Source organism: Ascaphus truei, chromosome 7, assembly GCF_040206685.1.
Source record: "Ascaphus truei isolate aAscTru1 chromosome 7, aAscTru1.hap1, whole genome shotgun sequence".
Lineage (NCBI taxonomy): Eukaryota > Metazoa > Chordata > Amphibia > Anura > Ascaphidae > Ascaphus > Ascaphus truei.
In genome coordinates, this window is record NC_134489.1 from 77,727,026 (window position 1) to 77,748,246 (window position 21,221).

General features: G+C 44.0%; 1 protein-coding gene across 2 annotated transcripts in view; it reads left to right on the plus strand.

Annotated features, from left to right (window-relative positions):
• The window catches only part of STK39 (serine/threonine kinase 39), a 240,627-nt gene that overhangs the window by 89,540 nt on the left and 129,866 nt on the right, over positions 1-21,221 (plus strand). For both annotated transcript variants that reach the window (XM_075609161.1, XM_075609162.1), the window contains exons 9-10: positions 318-366; positions 4,875-4,940. In XM_075609161.1, coding sequence (XP_075465276.1) covers positions 318-366; positions 4,875-4,940 — 115 coding nt within the window. The remainder of the gene's footprint in view (positions 1-317; positions 367-4,874; positions 4,941-21,221) is intronic.

Here is a 21,221-nt window from a genome sequence, read left to right on the forward strand (position 1 = left end):
TCAGCACCAATAGAAACCTATTGAAGCTGTAACACATTTTCAAAATTAAGTAGTTTGAATATTGTTATAAGTGCTTCATTTTTAAATTCACCTACTTTTCATTAGTTTTTCTAGTAATGGACAACTAGCAGCCATTACATTGATAATGGTATATGATACATATTATATTATTATGTTAGACATGATTTGAGAAGATATTAAAATAGGTATATTGTGTCATCTTTAGCTAACTGATACTTCCAGCGCACCACAAGTTCTATTAATCTTTAAAAACATAGATTTTTTTCTAACAGGCTTATATGTTATTGTTTTGTTAGGCCGACGGCAGCGGAACTCTTAAAATGTAAATTCTTCCAGAAAGCCAAGGTAAGCATTTCAATTACAATTGTTATTGTTTTTAATACAAGTATAAAACATTTCTGAAAGAAAATAAATTATACAGTAACACAGTGCCACCTTTTGCTTCAAAACCATTAACATGGTTCCCTATAGGCTTAAGCTTGCTGCATGGTCACAGCTTTGAGCACAGCCAGGGTTAAAATTCATAGCCAGTAAAAACCCACAGACAACTGTTTTGACCTTAATGGGTCTCATCAGTGTGGGATATCTATCTATCTATCTATCTATCTATCTATCTATCTATCTATCTATCTATCTATCTATCTATCTATCTATCTAGCTATCTTATCTATCTTATCTATCTTATCTATCTTATCTATCTTATCTATCTTATCTATCTATCAGGACATAATAACAATCAACTGTTCCTTAGCAGGTCTTAAAATTAGGTAAATACAACCTCAGATGAACAACAACACATGACATATTACACCGTGTCATGATTTATTTAACAAAAATAAAGCCAAAATGGAGAAGCTATGTGTGAAAAACTAAGTACACCCTTACTGCTTCCATAGGAATTAAGAGGCTATGTAGCAGACAGGTGCTGCTAATCAAATGCCTTTGATTAATTGATCATCAGCAAGTGTGACCACCTCTATAAAAGCCAAAGTGTTAGGAGTTTGCTGGTCTGGAGTATTCAGGTGTGTTAATACAATGCCAAGGAGGAAAGACTCCAGCAATGATCTTAGAAAAGCAATTGTTGCTGCCCATCAATCTGGGAAGGGTTATAAGGCCATTTCCAAACAATTTAAAGTCCATCATTCTACAGTGAGAAAGATTATTCAAAAGTGGAAAACATTCAAGACCGTTACCAATCTTCCCAGGAGTGGACATCCCAGCAAATTCATCCCAAGGTCAGACCGTGCAATGCTCAGAGAAATTGCAAATTTCCCAAGAGTTACATCAAAGACTCTACAGGCATCAGTTAGCATGTTAAATGTTAAAGTTCATGACAGTGCAATTAGAAAAAGACTGAACAAGTATGGTTTTTTTATGAAGGGTTGCCAGGAGAAAGCCTCTTCTCTCTAAAAAGAACATGCAGCACGGCTTAGGTTTGCAAAGTTGCATCTAAACAAACCACAAGACTTCTGGAACAATGTCCTTTGGACAGACGAGAGCCATGTGAAGATTTTTTGCCATAATGCACAGCACCACGTTTGGCGAAAACCAAACTCAGCATATCAGCACAAACACCTCATACCAACTGTCAAGCACGGTGGTGGTGGGGTGATGATTTGGGCTTGTTCTGCAGCCACAGGACCTGTGAACCTTGCAGTCATTGAGTCGACCATGAACTCCTCTGTATACCAAAGTATTCTAGAGTCAAATGTGAGGCCATCTGTCCGACAGCTAAAGCTTGGCCGAAATTGGGTCATGCAACATTTATTTATATGTTTATTTATAAAATGTTTTACCAGGATGTAATACATTGAGAGTTACCTCTCATTTTCAAGTACAGTGTGTCCTGGGCATATAGTTATGAATAAATGAACAGGTATACATTATATACAAGACATTGCATGCACAGTTAAAGAAAATATATATTATAGGCTTATGAAACAGTTACAGACCAGATTAAAATGTGAGAGCCTCAGTTTTGAAAGAACTTAAACTGGTGATGGATGTGAGAGTCTACGGTAGGTTGTTCGAGTTTTGGGGTGCACGGTAAGAGAAGGAGGAACGGCCGGATACTTTGTTGAGCCTTGGAACCATGAACAGTCTTTTGGAGTCTGATCTCAGATGAAAAGTGCAGGATGTGGTAGGGGTGACGAGCTTGTTGAGATAGATGTGTAGCTTGCCCAGAAAGTATTTGAAGGCAAGACAGGAAAGGTGAACTTTGCGCCTAGACTCGAGTGATGACCAATCTACAGTAGTTATTTGAGCATTTCGCAGTGATGTGTGCTGTAGTTGCATTGGAGAACAAAACGGCATATTGAATTGTAGAGGGTGTCAAGTTTGCTAAGGTGGGTTTGGGGTGCTGAGCCATATACTATGTCTCCATAGTCAATAATTGGCATTGGCATCTGCTGTGCTATACGCTTTCTGACCAGCAAACTTAGTGAGGATTTGTTAGCGTAGAAGCTGCCTCGTAGGAATGGCCTCTGTGTGATGTACGAGAGCGGCCCATAATGAAGGCCTCTGCAAGGGAGAAATGCAGACAGGCCTCCGGAACAACGATGCAGGCCATATATGCAGACAGGCAACAGGAACAACGATGTAGGCCTCTGCACAAGGAAAATGCAGACAGGCAACAGGAACAACGAAGCAGGCCTCTGCAAGGAGAATGTGCAGGCCTCTGCACGAGGAATATGCAGACAGGCAGCAGGAAAAACAAAACTTAGTGCTGGCGACTCCAGCGCTTCAGCACGAACAAAACAGTAAGGCTAAGACAGAGGTGTTAGTGGCAAACACGTTACATCCAAGGATTTACTCGGATTACTTTCAGCAACTTCCTGGAGGAAAGGCAGCAGCTAAATAGCACAAGAAGCCAATCAGGCCAGAGCTGCACTGGAGGCAGCAAGAAGCAGGTGATACCTGATTGCAGGTTTATGGAGGGCTTGACTGGAAACTGAATAGCTCTGTAAGGTTGAGTTCCAGCCAAACCCAGGAGCGGAATCCTTGCAAGGTGATATCCAGGGGGTTGGAGTTAGAGCCTAAGATGGACATATGTTGGGACGGAAACCAGTTTAAAGCATGCTTCCCTATTCCAGAGCTCTGGAGTTTGTTAAGCAGGATAGCATGATCAACAGTATCAAAAGCCTTTGCAAAATCTAGGAATATTGCACCTGTGAGTTGTCCCCGTTCCATTCCACACTGGATTTCATTGCAAACTTTTAGCAGGGTAGTTTCAACAGGACTATGATCCCAAAAGATCATATGACTATGACACCAGCAAATCTACAACAGAATGGCTGAAAAAGAAAAGAATCAAGGTGTGCAATGGCCCAGTCAAAGTCCAGACCTCAACCCGATTGAAATGCTGTGACTGGACCTTAAGAGAGCTGTGCATAAACAAATGCCCACAAACCTCAATGAACTGAAGCAACGTTGTAAAGAAGAGTGGGCCAAAATTCCTCCACAACGATGTGAGAGACTGACAAAGTCATACAGAAAACGATTACTCCAAGTTATTGCTGCTAAAGGTGGTTCTACAAGCTATTGTAATATTGAATACATGTCCCCGCCCCCCCCCCCCCCCCTGCTGCCAACACATCTCCCCGGGCCCCCCCTGCTGCTGGATGTAGAGTCCGGTGAGATTTGTCTGTGTGTGTGTGTCTGTCTGTGTGTGTCTATCCCCGCTGCTGGCACATGTACCCGCTCCCCCCCCCCCCCCTGTTGTTACATCTCCCCTCACTGGCGGCAGATTTTCCCGGTCCCCTCCTGTTGGTACATCTCCCCCGCTGCCGGCACATGTGTCCCCCCCCAGCCCCGCTGGTACATCTTCCCCCGCTAGCTGGCACACCTTCTCCCCCCCCACAGCTGGCACATCTCCCCCGCACATCTCACATCACACACAGAGACACACAACCCCGATCCAGGCAAGGACATGCCCCCTCCCCTAGTAGCCACGCCCCCACCCCTGCTCATGCTCTAATAGATTTGCTGGACAGCTGAGGGAAACTTAGAATGTCCATAATTTGGAAGGTGAGTCACATTGGAAGCTCAAAATAGTTGCGTTGACCTACAAATCCGCAGCTGAATGTACAGTGAAAGTTTTGTTGTGTTTCGTGGTGCAGTTTCTGAGATTCCGATGCTTCGGACAAACAAACAGACGGAATCCAACTTAGAATTATAGTATAGATATGAAAGGTCTTCATAAATGTTGTTACTTGATAAGGTTTCTAGACCTCAAGCTTCTTTTCACATGTACACTGAGATTGACGAACCAAATGGTATGCCTACCTGCAAGGGAATATGGGACTAGAAGTAAATGATGAGGGAGCATATAGCAAACGATATGAGCAAGTGAACTGATGTAAAAAAATCGATTGCACAACATACAATACGTAAGCTACTTGTCCCGCACATTTTAATGTATAGTTTGATGCCTCGCAGTTAAGTATGGAAACACTGAGTTGTGATGGAATCTGCTAGTGATTTGCAACTTTTTTACTACACTTTGTTGTCAGTGCATCCCTTTCTCCATCTCCAAGGCCTTTAACGTTCCCTTTGTATTTAAAATCAGCACCATAAAGGGAGTATATAATTTTTCACTCTGCAAAGCTGATACTGAACTACACTGTTGACTGGCTGTCTTGCACCTGATGACATGTCGAGATGTTTTCTCCCCAAAAATTTATTTAATTGTCAGGGGGCATAATTACTAGGCTGGGCTATTCCCTGACACACTTTCCATTCAAGGGAATGGGCCTCGAAGTGTCTTATAGCAATGCTTAGTAAATATGGGCCTGTGTGAGACTATGCTTTGTACATGTGAATTTTGACTATTGTGCAACTCTCCTTTTTTACAGAATAGGGAGTATCTAATGGAAAAACTTCTCACTAAAACACCAAATATTGCTCAAAGGGGGAAAAAGGTAAGATACTACATGCCTTGCTTCTTATTTTTTGATTTTTTTTAGGAGTGATGCACAATGTGTGTTAAGTGAAAAATAATTTGTATATGTTAAATGCTGAACAAAAACCTCAATCATTTTATTTGTTGTAAATATACATATTTGTTTATGCTTTTATTAAATTACTGTATTAAATTACTACAGTATTTGGAGCATGTGCATCTATGTGTTTTTGTTGTGTGTGTGTGTATGTATGTATGTATGTATGTATGTATGTGTGTGTATATATATATACAGCTCAACCCCGTTATAACGCGATCCGTTACAATGCGAATCCGCTTATAACGCTATGCAAGCGTGGCTCCCAATTTTCGTATTTATGAATACTTTACAACACAATTATTCGTATCTTTAATACTTTATTGTACAATGCATACAATTGTACATTATTTCTAACGCGATCCACTTATAACGCAATGCGATTCTTTGGACCCCAAGCGTTAGAAGGGGTTTGAGCTGTGTGTATATGTATGTATGTGTATATATATATATATATATATATACACATACATACAGTGTAATGTGTGTGTGTGTGTGTATATATATATATACACACACACACACACACACACACACACACATTACACTACATTACAGGGCTTTTACATGCAAGTTGTCATCATGTAGAGACCTATGTTCATACAACTTAACATGGAAAGAGACTGCTACTGTACATATTTGCTCACACATTGAGATTGGACTGTGAACTGGCTGCCTGATCAATATGCATTAGAGTTAGCATTTCTTTGTATCTGTGTAGCTGGATATCCTCCTCTGCGTAGTTGTGGAAAAAAACTACTAACTTATCAATGGTTTCTGTTATGTAGGTTAATGCTTTCCATTGCCTGGGGCCATGTGTCCACATTCAAAAACCATTACCGTTAATGTCATGACATTATATTACCAATGGTGCTTTTTCATAAAATTGCTATGTTTCTGATTGGGGCACTATACCTCAAACTCCCAATGAAGTCAATGTCTATTGTGCCCATCCAATATGAGAACTATTCATTTTGGCACAAAATGAGAATGAGTACATAGAGTATGTATCAGCAGCTCTGATCGATATATTAACACGCTTAATTTGAGAGATGACTTCTTTCATTGGATCACACCACAGCCTAAAGGGGCATTATCTAGGCCATCTACTTTGTCATTCATCAGTCTGATGTTTAATTTATTGCACAACTCCCTTGGGCCCAGCTCCACAAAGCTCTGTTAAGTTACTCAATGTGATGTTAACTTAACGTTACGTTAAGACTAACAGTGTAACTTCAAAGGACAATAACATAGCGTTACGTCATGTTTTCTCACATAAAGAGCATTGTGTTAACTATATCGGCCGACATGCAGTTTAAGTTTAAATGAGGTGTTATTATAACATTGCATAACACAAAAGTCTGTTAAGATTATCATGAAGATTTAACATTTAATTAGTTACGTCATACTTAAACTTGGAATTACCTCCACACCCTGAAATAGGACTTTTACAGAGTCTGGATTAGTGTAACACCACAGATAGATATGATTTAACTAAGGCTGCGCTTATAGTGCCTGGCGATGGCGACACGACGTCACTGCAAAACAAATCCCTTGAATCTGTCGCATGCGATTATAGTAAGCGCGACGTCGCGACCAAAAATTTGGAAGCCAGTGCAATTTGATTTTTTTTAGAGACAGTCGCCACATGTGACTGTCTCTAAACGAATCACAGAGCGCTGCCCTCCTCCTTGGTGACGTCACTGGCCTTGTCGCCAGCGACGTTGCTTAAAACTAAAGTTCAACTTTTGCCAGTGGCGACGTCGCCGGCGCTATAAACGTGGCCTAACAGTGTTATTTTCCAGCATTATTTACCTCTCCTCTCTTTCTCAACTTGAGTTAAAACGTTATTTTAAGATCTGGATCGGAGTAACACTAAGAGACTATTAATCGTCATGTTAAAAGATAACACAAAGTTAAGCTACAATAACTTGATATTAAGCCTATGCTGAGGAGATGTAGAACAGCCATTTTGTTTTGCATATAATTAGCTTTGTGGATATGCATTACGGAACATAATGTCCGTTCCTGTTTTAGGTACTGTCACATTATGAGCCCTGATTTAACAGAGCTTTGGGGATCAGACCCTTTAAGGCTTATTAAATTTGCCGCTTTTTGTATCTACAAGGGTTTAATCAATTCATATCCATGATTAATATGGTTGTGTATTAATAATATTGCATTTTTCTTATTTCTTTTATACAGCAGCAGTATAAGGTAATATTTCATCTCCCTTTAGTGCTAACCCTACTGTAACTCTAGCCCTCATTTATTTATTTTTTAAAAAGGGTCAAGAACTGACAAATGCTGCTTGGCAGAGAATAGAATTAGGATGTGTACAAGTAGAGGTTTGCGGATAATCTCAACTCTCTGTCAGAGTAGAAACTTCTTACTCTCTGACACAGTTTTCTGCTTTCATAGCTCATAAATTCGATCGAAAGAATCAGAGTTCAGTTTGCCTGAGACCTCAAGAGAGTTAGTAAACCATACCCTGGGGCTAAACGTTCTAATATCTACACATGAAAACCATGACTGATGATGAGTGGTTGCATTCATAAATTTCACCGAATGTGCTCCAGAAATACTAGTCTGTTAGCTCTATTTGTTTGTCTTCTATCATCAGAAATATATTACACACAGTGTGTGCTCTGTTTGCGATTTTTGTTATTCATGGGACTTTATTTTTGCAATTATTGGAACCTTGTGTGGAAGAGTCTAATGGTTTCCCGCATGGGTCTGCCCATTCGATTGATATGCCACGTTGGGCGCTATTGCCTGCAAATTTCTTTCATCATGAGGATACCTGAGAAACAAAAATGGAAGTCAGCAGCAATTGATGATATTGTTACTAATTACTGGATTGACAACTGAACGGGGGGAAAAGAGCAGGTCCTGTTTAAAAAAGAAAAAAAATTGGCAATCTTTACAATGCTCTAATGATTCTCCCTGAACGTCACTTGCACTGGTGAACTGGTGGCCCTTATACATTTCAGTGAATGTTTGCTTGTTTCTAGTAGAGATCACATGGCAGCTGCAGATGTAATTGGAATGAGAGAGGAGGACTCCGATTTCACAAACACACTCCTTTGAACGCACTCATGCTGATGTTCTACAGCAGGAGTATCAAACTCGCTTAATATGAAGGGCCTGATTAGATTTCACTGTACTTCATTCGGACCGTACGTACCATAGATTTTCAAAATCCACAAATAATAAATGATAGAACTATTGTATGCTAGATGTCATCATTAAGCAATCGTAAAGAGCAACAGTAATACTTCTCCCCACATGCTCCCCTCCTCATCAGCTTCTCCCCACATGCTCCCCTCCTCATCAGCTTCTCTCCACATGCTCCCCTCCTCATCAGCTTCTCCCCACATGCTCCCCTCCTCATCAGCTTCTCCCCTATATGTTCCCCTCCAGCTTCTTACCTACAAGTTCATCTCCTCTGCATGTTCCTCCCTCCCCTCTCTCTGTGCCCTCCACCCCTCTTTTACCCCCCCCACCCCTTTTACTCTCCGCCCACCCCTCTCTCAGTCCCTCCTCCCCTCTTTCTCTCTCACTACCCCTCCCTCTCTCTTTCACTCACAGGGATGCCCAGAACAAGCGGGATTAACTAGGGCTGGACTGGGGAATGAATTGTAGACGCCCGCCCAGTGGCGTAGCTAGACATGCGCAGGGCCTCATTAATATTAATACTGACTGCATTTTTTTTCTCCCTCCCCCGTCCTCTCTCTCATCATCCCTCATCATCTTTCCCTCTCCTCATCTCTCCCCCTCATCCTCCTCATCATCATCTCTCCCCCTGATCTCTCCCCCTCATCCTCATCATCTCTCCCCCTCATCCTCCTCATCACCATCTCTCCCCCTGATCTCTCCCCCTCATCCTCATCATCTCTCCCCCTCATCCTCCTCATCATATCCCCCCTCATCCTCCTCGCCATCTCTCCCCCCATCCTCCTCATCTCCCTCTCCTCCTCATCATCATATCTCCCCCCCCACCATCACCTCACTCCCCCACATCACCTCTCCCCCATCACCTCTCTCCCCCTCACCATCATCTCTCACCCCCCCCCTATCACCTCTTCCCCCCCATCACCTCTCTCCCCTTAACCATCACCTCTCCCCCTCCCTCACCATCACCTATCCCCCTCCCCCACCATCACCTCTCCCCCTCCCCCACCATCACCTCTCTCCCCTCCATCATGACCTCTCTCCCCTCCACCATCACCTCTCTCCCCCACCATCACCTCTTTCTCCCCCACCATCAACTCCCTCTCCCCTCACAATCACCAAAACCTCTCTCTCCCCCCACCATCATCATCATCACTTCTGTCTCCCCCCACTACCTCTTCCCCCCCCCCCTCCTCCCTCATGCCTACCTGTGGTGGTCCGGTGTTAAACAGAGAATAAGCCGGAGGAATCAGCAGCTGTTACACAGCAGAGCAGGACAGCAGGTGAGCTCTAGTGGTCTGACCTGGAAGTCTTTCAACTTCTGGTGTCTGCTGCTAGAGCGTGCTATTCCCCTGCTCTGCCTGTGTAACAGCTACTAATTCCTCTGCCATCTTATCTTCTGTTTAACGCTTGGGGCCCGCTGCTGCATACATGTCCCCTCACCTGTTTGAAGAGAGCGATGGGCTGCTGACAGGAGGGGAGAGCAGGCCCCCTGGCTTTGCCCTTGGCTACAGCCACACCCCTGCGCCCACTGCAGGGGAATAACAAAGGAGGGAAATTATATATATATATATATATATATATATATATATATATATATATATATATATATATATATATATAGCCCCTTTTTCTCCTTGACTAAAGGAACTATGTGTGCTGCCGTTACCTGTGGCTCACTGAAGGCCTGAGCCTCCGCAGCTGGGAGCCTGGGGTAAGCTCTTGTTCTCCTCGGTGCAGCACCTCCACCTGAGAGGGATCCCAGCGCAGCGGGATAACCCTTTTCAGGACACTTACAGTGAAATGATACACACACCATTATATAACAATTGGTTTACTAACAATAGAATAATGATATAATGGTACCATACAATATAACACACAAAATACAATTATAACAACACAGGGTGGGTGTCCCCCAAAGTACCACGTGTAGGGAGTAGAGCTACCCCTGTGAACCGTTGGTGTACTTTACCTCCCTGGGCACCCTGTACCCAGTTATCGCTGGATGAGCAAAAAGGATCCGTCTGATCCCACAACGTCTACTAAATCCTCTCTCTCTGGTCCGCATAGGCATCTGCCTCTTGAGGGAGCTCCAACTGGAGGGTGTTCCTCAAAGTCTATAGTTGCTTGTGGTCTGATCCCAAACCGCAGGCTGCAGCTAACCGCGTGGAGTTTCTTCGCTGGTGCTACACCTGACACTATAAGGCTAAAGAGTAGCGTCTCTGTCTGGGTCTTCCCTATAGCAACCACAATCTAGAAGGGGACTTAGGACGTAGCTGGGACCTAAGGGACAAACCTTGTCCTAGTCCAGGGGAGCACTGCTCCCTGGACACTACCTCAACGGTTCTCCCCTTCTAACTGCCTGTAACTGCCAAAGTGTGTCAACATTCTTCCTGTACACTGGCGACACACTTTATTCGAGCTCGGCTAGTCCCACAAATTCGGGTATACCCGGGTGTATTGAGGTTTGTGACTGTTTTCTGCCCGAGTGCATTGAGGTATTTTCCACGCAGGGATTGAAGCATTTTATTCCCGCTGGCTGCAATACTGCACAGTATATACATATATACTGTATTACAATTCATGAATTTATGCCATCTGGTAGACACGCGAAGCATTGCAGCCTATTAAATCCTAATCATTATCATTTAACAGATCAGCCGCCCGTCAGCCAGGCATGAACCCAGGCTGGGAAGGCAAACGCAACGGGGCTTGTCAGAGGTGAGGAGCGGCGCATTCCAGGTATCTGCCAGGTACATACTGGGTATTTGCTCGAATAAAGTGTGTCGGTGCAGTATGTCCCTTGGGCTCCTTGCGGAGTCTCTCCTAAGATAGCCATCACAACTCTGGAGACTGCGCATGCGCAAAGACTCCACGGTGCATGCGCGAACCCAAAACGGCCGCTGCAACCTCTAGCCTCTCTGGGCATGCGCACGGCTGCATTTGCGCATGCGTGAACTACAAGATGGTGGCCCCTGCTTGCCGGGTATGCCACAGAGATCTGCCACTCCCATACACCGTAGCTGTCCCCCTCCCCGGCACCGGAGGTAGGAGGGGACATGGCTATATATATATACACTGTAAGTGTGTGTGTATATATATATATTTAACACAACATCCCCCTAGTTTTTAGCACGACAGCTCTCCTCCATTTTTAGCATGGCACCCACCCTCCATTTGAACACAGCATCCCCCCCTCCATGGTTTAACACAACACCCGTCTCTTACCTGAATATCAATGTCCACTGACTATTTGGAGCAGGGAGAACAACATGGTAGCAGCTGCAGCAGGATCATGCAAAGGCACGCGGGCGTTACTATTGGCCCGGCAAGCCTCCTGCTGCAGTCTAGCAGCAGAAGCGTTGCACAGGTAACTGCTTGCCCATGCAGGACCTCTAGTCCTGCCCTGCGGGCTGGTCTCTGCTTGCCTCCTCACTATACCTTCGTGGGTGGTGCTCTGCCACCTTAAGCGTAATATATCTAAGACTGAGCTGACCTGTGATAAAGCATCTTGAGCACCAGAAATGTGTGTCAGTCACGTGGTTGACATCATGATATCATGTTCAGGAAGGTGGCGTTCTCTTGTGGTGCAGAGGGCCATATAGAACCGTATTCATTACTGGATATCAGCTAATAGTAGTGATTACAGATATTGATTTATACAATAGATGTGTTAATAAGTGAGATTTATTATAATACAGGCAGTATTTACAACAGCGTAGCAGGAGATTATGTTATCAAATAAGATTTAGTTTAATGAAGGCAATATTTACAGTAGCAGATCAGTATGTTAGGAGTTCTTAATAGGGACCCCCTATACCTCCCGTATCTATCGATTTCTCTCTATCTTATACCTATCGACTTTAAAAAAGGGCTTATTCAGCCTATTGTAGCTATCATTTTACTTCAATACATACAGTTGCCATTATTGCCAACATTAATATTCATGCTTATTTGACATGGGAGTTTCTTTACTACCATCACTTTGCTACTGTTGCTTGTACCAGGATTGATATTATTTTTCACTTTGGAGGTTTGGTATTAAAGTACCCCCGGTACATCCCTGTAATCTTTAGTTATAGACTGCCTTCTGAGGACTGGGTTTTACCTTTACTATACCTATGATTAGCCCTCGCAATTTTTTTTAATAACAGTTGAATTCAAGTTGTATTTGTAATTGATACATTATACCTCTCTGGTTTAGAGTGCAGTACCTTTTTTTTCTTACATCAACAATAAAACTGAGCTCCTCATATTTCCTGGTCTAATAGTTCCTTTTTCAATCACAATAAATGGTACTTCTATCTACAGTAGCTATCCTATCGCCAACGCATGTTGCCTAGCTGTGACATTTGATTCCTACCTTTCCTTCTCTATTCACATTCATGCCAGGGATTTGTTCCTTCTTCCTCTGTAACATTGCCAAGATCCGCCCTTTCAGTCTACTCCTGAAGCCCTAATGCCTCTCCTATCAGGATTATTGTAATATTCTTCTGACATTCTACCCTTTCTAGCAAGTTTCTCCTTTGCAATCTATCTAAAAATCAGCTGCTAGAATCCCTTTCCCTTTTCCCAGAATAGATCCTATTAATTTCCTCAAATGCCTTTCCTTACTTCCCATCAAGTTTCAGATCAGCTCCGAAATTCTCCTCTCTTAGGCTTGTAATATAGTGCGCGCTGGTGCGTGTGCGAGCGTGCGCACAGTGTTGTGCGGGCATTTCGTTTGTAGAGGGTAAGCGGTGATGCGCGCGGCTAGGGGGCGTGGCTATGACGTCACAGCACTAGGCCGCAGTGTGATTGGTTCATAGCGTCACGTGGCGTGGCAACAGTGCGGAAATACAATTGTCTTGTATTTTCTCTGGTCTGCCGCGCCATCGCTCACGGTCGTTAGCGCACACATGTCCCAAGTATACAAACGTCTGGCTAACACAGCCAATTATAATTGATGTGCGCATGGCAGCGCATGTGCGCGTACTATATTACAGCCCTTACATTCAAGGATTCTTCACTCATCTGCTCCTCTATATACAATATCTGCTTTGATCTCTCACTATGCCCCTGCTCGTCTCTTGTGCTCTGCTCATAACTGCCTCCTTTCCTCCCCTTCACCTCTACTGCTCTCTCTTGCCTTAAACCTTTTTCCCTCACTACCCCATACCTGTGGAACTCCCTCACACTCTGTGTACGCCAAGCTTTTTCTCTCCCCATCTTTAAGTCAAACTGAAAAACTCATGGCTACTGTCCCACACCCACTGTCGCTCCTACCAACCATCGTGACCAAGCGCTGCCTCTACTGCACGTACTCACTCACCTGCTGTCTCTGTAAGTCTCCCAAGGGTATTTCCTTTCCCATTGTCTGATTTTGTGTCGCACTTATTCTATTATATTTCCCTGTATTGTATTGTCTCTTTTGTAAAACACTGAGTACACTGTTGCCTCTATATGAATAAACATATACCTATATACATAACCATATTTTCGCTAAGTGATGACATTGTTCGGCTGTTGAAATGTCCATGGCTCAAAAAAAAAGCTAAAATAACAGAGTCCCATTGTTTCTAATGCCTCCCATGAGGAAAGGTTGAATTAATACTATTCCTTTGTGCCAAGAGCTTAAAACAAAGAAGTAGCCAATATGAAATTGATTTTTTTTCATAGAATTTTTAAGATTATCCAAACAATAAAGAATTATATTTGTGGATGTTCATTAAGCTACAATACCTATACCTATATTTATTTATTCATAAAACACTTTACAGCCCTGGATGACATGTTATGGCCTATTTCAATTATTGTGTTATAGTGTGTCTTATGAATTAATTGCACCATTTAGTAAATATGGCCCCGAGGGAGGTCTATGACAATAGATTTGTCAACAGTACTTCCTTCCCTTTAGTTGCAATATGCTGTGAAGCCGCTCGCCTTGGCTGAAGAAAAAGTGAATGTCTATTTAACCACAGAGATAATAAGAACAGAAGTACAGAAATAGGATAACTATTTGATAACTATAACTGAATGTAAATGAATACATGTAAGTTAAGATAAATACCCACTTTACAGTATGTAATTACTGGTAAGCTCGCTTGCCTACTGAACTGAAGATGTTTTTTCAAAGCAGATGTTTATTTATTTAAGCACATAGGCTTAATAGGATAGCCTTGCCTCAATGTTTACAGGACAAGCCCTGGTCTACATCAGCGGTGCTCAACTCCAGTCCCCAAGCCCCCCCCCCCCCCTCCCCAACAGGTCAGGTTTTAATGATATCCCTGCTTCAGCACAGGAGGCTCAATCAGTGGCTCGGCCGAAGACTGAGCCACTGATTGAGCCACCTGTGCTTAAGCAGGGACTGATTGAGCAACCTGTGCTGGAATATCCTTAAAACCTGACCTGTTGGTGGGAGGGAGGGGGGGGGGTCTTTAGGACTTGAGCACCAGTTGTCTAGACTAAGAATCCGTCCTAAAGCACTAGTAGTATATACAGGCATACCCCGCATTTACGTACGCAATGGGACCGGAGCATGTATGTAAAGCGAAAATGTACTTAAAGTGAAGCACTACCTTTTCCCACTTACCGATGCATGTACTGTACTACAATCATCATATACGTGCATAACTGATATAAATAACACATTTGTAACAGGCTCTATAGTCTCCCCGCTTGCGCACAGCTTCGGTACAGGTAGGGAGCCGGTATTGCTGTTCAGGACGTGCTGACAGGCGCATGCGTGAACTGCCGTTTGCCTATTGGGCGACATGTACTTACTCGCGAGTGTACTTAAAGTGAGTGTCCTTAAAGCGGGGTATGCCTGTATATACTTGTACTTTTATACCCTACATCATTCACACCTCATTCCACATTTGCGTATTTTGCCCACCCTGGCTTTATCTTCTGTCATCAATTTCCCATACATTCTTTATCTTCTGCATTCCTTTGGGTTAATGTGTATGAGGGGATTTCTTGTTTCTTTTGTATCCAGTTTCTAAATCATTTAATTGGTATCTGAGGAGGGACAGTTGAGAGAAGTTTTGCTTCTCTGGAGATTTACTTATATTGTATCTTTTTCCTTCTTGACCTCTGCGGTGAGCTAGCCTCATACCTCAATAACCCCTTTTGTGCAGGAATGCAACATACCAGTAACACACCATGTCATACCTGTATGCAGTCTCTGTTTTTGGGGTTCCAAAGTCCAACATGAACATTTTTATAATAATTGTCAATATTGTGTAAGTGTGATATTAGCCAGCAGAGGGCACTGTAGGATTTCTTTTAGGATGCCTTGCTGAGGTACTGTAAACAACAATTTTTATTCAACATTGAAAACAATGTTTTCAATGTGTTAATGAGATAGCATTTACATTGGCTACTAATGTAATCATTATTAAATAGTTTCAAATAATAATAATAACTGTAAATATTTACATATTACAACAAATTGTTGTATCTTTTTTGTGCTTTACAAAGTTTCCCTATGTTCACGACTACAAATTTGTATCATGTGTACAACTTCTCACAATTGGTATTAAACTAAAAAAAAAAATGTAATATTGAAACGATCAATGACTTTACCTATGCACCGTCACTGATGTTTAATGTCAATTCATACTTACTGTATCTGTCCTACTGTGACCAGCTTTCTGTTTTTCTTGTGGATTTGTGGAAAGGTCACTTGGTCTTTAATTAGTGAGTCGAGTGACCAGAGTAAGAAACCCGCTGAGTACTGGAAATACTGAATGTACATCATCGGTACCAATCTAAATACAAATATGTGCAAATGTATGAAGAAGAAGATTATGTAAGGGGACACGTGGGGCAAAAATAGGGGTTTGGGTGATGCTGCAGTCTCCTTGGATTTTAACTTGGAAGTGCCGAGATCCCCCTATTTATACTTGTACAAGTAAGAAAACAGTCAATTGACTTGCTAAGGCTTTCCATGGCTACGCACAAGTCGGTGCCATTGGCAAGCAGAACAAAACAAAATAAGTTTCTTGGTTACTGCTGGACCAGTCCTGAAACAGTCACTCTCAAGACATCCTTTACTCATAATGGCTCTAGCATTCAGCGTGGTACCCAGGTGTACAATACTGAGTGTGGTGCCACTCAACCCATTCCTTCCCAAAACACTGTAAAGCTCAAGCATCCCTGTAAATGGGTACTCTGAACATGTGCTCCCACACCTCAACCCCCATAAAACAAAAGATGATGAAAAAAACGGTCCCCAATGAAAAGAAGGTCCCTCACATAACTGTATTAGAAATCAATCATCGGTCAACAAATATGACAAAAGCAGATCAATTGCAATCTATTGTGACGCTCCATGCGCCGTCTTCAGGTCACTGTCATATTTGATTTAGTGATGATTTATTTCTAATATAGTTCTTTGAGCACTGAATGCGCTTACCTTTGATTGGAACGAAGAAAAGTGGATAGAAAATATCAAATACAAATTGACAATATTCTACACTCATTAGCCTGGTTAGGAGAAACAATTCACAACATCCTGTGGTTTGAGTAACTCGTATAAAATACTTTCTTTACAATAAGACACTGTTAATAGTTTTTCTAAAGGTTAGCATGCTTCTTTTTAAAGAAGCTAAATCATCTGGTTAATTAAAGGTTAGTTGAAGTACTAAGTGAAAGTACTTTACTGTTGCAATGTATTTCCTGATACAGTATCTCTTTGATCTCGGTTAATTTGAGACAAGAATCAATGTGTTAATTATAGCAGCCTACTATATTTAATCAACCTGTGAACTTTTAGACAGGCAAGAAATTATTTCACTCATTGTTGAACAGTGGAGGGTTTTTGTCCCTAGTGTGTTCACCATAACTTTCTGTGCATAGATTCCTCTAAATATGCACTATGGTAGGGAATGGCGTTTCATATTGCAGATGTAATGGAGACCTGCTTTTTTTTATCATGTGAGTTTTAGATGCATATCCTGGTAATGTTTTACTGCAACTGCAGTACCACATTAATACTAGAAAATAGTCCCCCCAAAATTGCACAGAAGAATAAACCATGAACAGCTCCATCATAAAATGTAATTACATTCAACAAAATATATATTATACTTTATACATATATGCATTAAAGAATATAACAGTGAGCACATACTTCTTCCAACCGTTGGTATTAAAGTGTTTTACCCAAGGTATGAACCAAGTATGTAAGTAGGAATTATTCTAATAACATATGCAAAAGGTCTTCCGAGAATTATATGTTGTGTATTTGATCTCTGAAACACAATGTTATTGCCAGAAGAATGTAATTTTTAACAAAAGTAACGATAGATACAAGTTTCTGTTTAAAACGAAATCTATATATTTATGCCAAGATTTATTAGAAATCTCAAAGTCTTATCAATTCTTAAATCCCATTTAGTTGAATAGGATTTAATATGTGGTAAGGTCCAGCACAGTTTACTGCAGGGTTTCCCAAACTTTTTTTCCCGTGACCCGGTTATTTTTGAACTTCTCCTTCGTGACCCACTAAAATTTTTATCGTCTATACTGGCCTATAGGGCCTGCACAGACACACACACAGCCACTGATACACACACACACACACACACACAGCCACTGATACACACACAGACACACACACAGCCACTGATACACACACACACACACAGCCACTGACACACGCAGCCACTGACACACACACTGATACATACACACAGCCTCTGATACACACACACACACGCAGCCACTGACACACACACGCAGCCACTGACACACACGCAGCCACACAGAGACACTGCTACACACACACACACACACACTGATACACACACTGATACACACACACACACTGATACACACACACACACTCGCTCTCCCCTATACGCACACAGACACAAACAGTGAATTACAGGCAACGACGGATGTGAGTGACTGGAGAGGGGGCCAGGGGCACGTGGATGGGAGGGAGGGGGCCAGGGCCACTTGGGTGGGAGGGGGCCAGGGGCACTTGGGTGGGTGGGAGGGAGGGGGCCAGGGGCACTTGGGTGGGTGGGAGGGAGGGGGCCAGGGGCACTTGGGTGGGTGAGATGGAGGGGGCCAGGTGCACTTGGGTGGGTGGGAAGGGGCCAGGGGCACTTGGGTGGGTGGGAGGGGGCCAGGGGCACTTGGGTGGGAGGGGGCCAGGAGCACTTGGGTGAATGGGAGGGAGGGAGCCAGGGGCACTTGGGTGGGAGGGAGGGGGTCAGGGGCACTTGGGTGTGTGGGAGGGGGCCAGGGGCACTTGGGTGGGTGGGTGGGAGGGAGCCAGGGGCACTTGGGTGGGTGGGTGGGAGGGAGGGGGCCAGTGGCACTTGGGTGGGTGGGAGGGAGGGAGGGGGCCAGGGGCACTTTAGGGGGCCAGGGGCACTTGGGTGGGTGGGAACTAGGGGGCCAGGGGCACTTGGGTGGGTGGGAGGGAGGGGGCCAGGGGCACTTGGGTTAGGGGGCCAGGGGCACTTTTGGGAGGGAGGGGGCCAGGGGCACTTGGGTGGGAGGGAGGGGGCCAGGGGCACTTGGGTAGGAGGGAGGGGGCCAGGGGCACTTGGGTGGGAGGGAAGGGGCCAGGGGCACTTGGGTGGGAGGCAGTGACTGGGTGGGGTGACTTACCTTGCCGCCGGACGCTTTCCCCTGCTGCCCCCGATATCCCCTGCTGCCCGGGACGGGAGGTGGGCTTGGGGGCACGGGAGGTGGGCTCGGGAGGGGGTGCCACGGGAGGTGAGCTCAGGAAGCTGGCCGTGGGGGGAAGCGGGCCGCTGAGGAGCTGGTACTTCCTCCTCCGTCCCACGTTGGGAGCGGGGGGGGGGGGAGGAAGGGAGCGGGCCCTGCGCAAGCGCGCGGGACCGCGGGGGGAATCGCCGCCATTTTTTTGAAATTGAGCAGGGGGGACGGGAGACACCGCGCGGCCAGCCTCGCTGCGACCCGGCAATTTTGGTGCCGTGGCCCGGTGCCGGGTCGCGACCCACCATTTGGGAAACGCTGGTTTAGTGAATCTGGGCCTTAGGCTAATCCATCAGGTCAGTGAAAAATGTACATTGTTTCCCTCGCCAATCACACCGCATGCTTCCTGCCACCTGGCTCTCGGGAAAGATTTTATAGTCTCCTTCACATGCTACCTGCTTGACAAATTTGTACCTGCCTGCATTATTATGGTTTCAGGCTGGGATATACTGTATATTCATGGTGCCGTGTAAGTACTGCTGCGGCCAGCTTCAGTCTCACACTTACCCGTCTTGTCCCGTGGCTTTTTTCGGGCTGGTGCCGAACTTGGCCGCGTGCCAGCCGCATCTTCCCCGCATCTTTCCCCTCGTTCCCCTCACGACCTCCGCCTCTGCTTCTCCGGGTCCCTCTCTGCATCTCCGGGTCCTCCACATCCCCCCTTACCCCGCCACCACCTTCAGGGAACCCTGACACGCACGCCACGCGTGCACGCACCCTGGCACGCGTGACTGTGCATCAGTGACGCGTGGCAAAAACACAAACCAGCCGCGTCTGCCCGCACATTGCGATGGCGGCCGCTGAAGACTCAGATCGGCCGCCACTGTATGCATTACCACGACTTACAGAGTTAGCTGTACACTGCATAAAATGCCAAGCCATTTTCAAACAAAAATGGCTTTTTAGGTGTAAACACATTAGTTCAAGAACTCACCAATATTTTACAAAATCTCATAAAAATGTATTTACATTTATAGCACTGGCAAAGGACATTTATAATTTTCAGCTATGCTACAGTACTTCATAATTGCTCAGATAGTGTAATCCCAATAGTAACAGTGTAATTGGTGTGTACGAAATGGGAATTTATTGAACTGCAGTCATTTTAATATATCTGCAGTAATCATATTTACATTTGTCCTACTAAACATAATTCCCTTTGCATTAATCTTGTAGAGGTTAGTGCATATTTTTATGTTAGAACTTTTTTGTTCTGCGCATAGCGTTGGTTCTTTATAATAAAATCAGTTCTCTCATACTGTATATTGGGTTGAACCTATCGGTGAGAATGGGACTGCCAGTGTTCCTTTAATAACCATGTATTCTTACAGTTGTTGACTGCTCAAGAAATAAACTTCTTATGATTATTTCTGTGCTCATGCAATATAGGTTTATATTGTCTGTGCCAATGTATTTGACTGTGCTATATGTTAAGTGTCCCATGTGAAGTGCCAGAAGAGTTATATTAGAGTTGAATTGGAGTGAACAAGAAAACAAAAACTGGATTCAGCACTTCATCATCGACTCTGCACTTGTGAGAACTTACTGTACCTTCTTAAATGCTGTGACAATCTATACACACCTTTAAGACTAGAACTTCATCAAATGCTGTGTAACGTTCAGCGCTATACAGTACTTCCCACTCAGGCCTGATTTCTAGATTTGCTCTCTCAATTCATATCCTCTAATACCTGGGAACTCTCTCCTCCTAACTTTCTCTCCATACCACTTGCACTGCATCCACTATGACCTCCCTATTGCTGTTTCTGTTTGCCGTGTCCTCATTAATTTGTTATGTAACTTGTCTATTATCTGCAACTTCCCCCCTCTCCTCTTTCTATTCACATCTCTTCCTCTCTCCTTCCCTTCACCTTTGCATGTGCCCACACACTGCACCACTATTTACAGAACTCTATCCCATTGATTTTCTGTACCCTTCAATAATAATCACTCCTACAAGTCCTCTTCTCAACTCCTTTCTCTCTCTACTCCTCCTTCTTTCTGCTGTGGATATCTCTCCTAATCCTGGACGTGCCCATACACACACCTGCTCTCACTCACGCCTCCCAGCCTCCTCCTCCCTCCCAAGGCTGTTAACCATTCTAATGTAATACCTATTCCTTGTCTCCCTTCCTTCTCTATTCCCTTCTCCTGTGCCCTCTGGACTAACAAGACTGGGGTTGTACTTGACCTCTTCTGCTCTCACTCTCTTCACCTCTTTGTTCTAACAGAAACCTGGATCTCATAACATGACTCTGCTGTGGAGGCTGCTGTCTCCTATGGTGGTCTCTATTTCTCTCACACTCGATG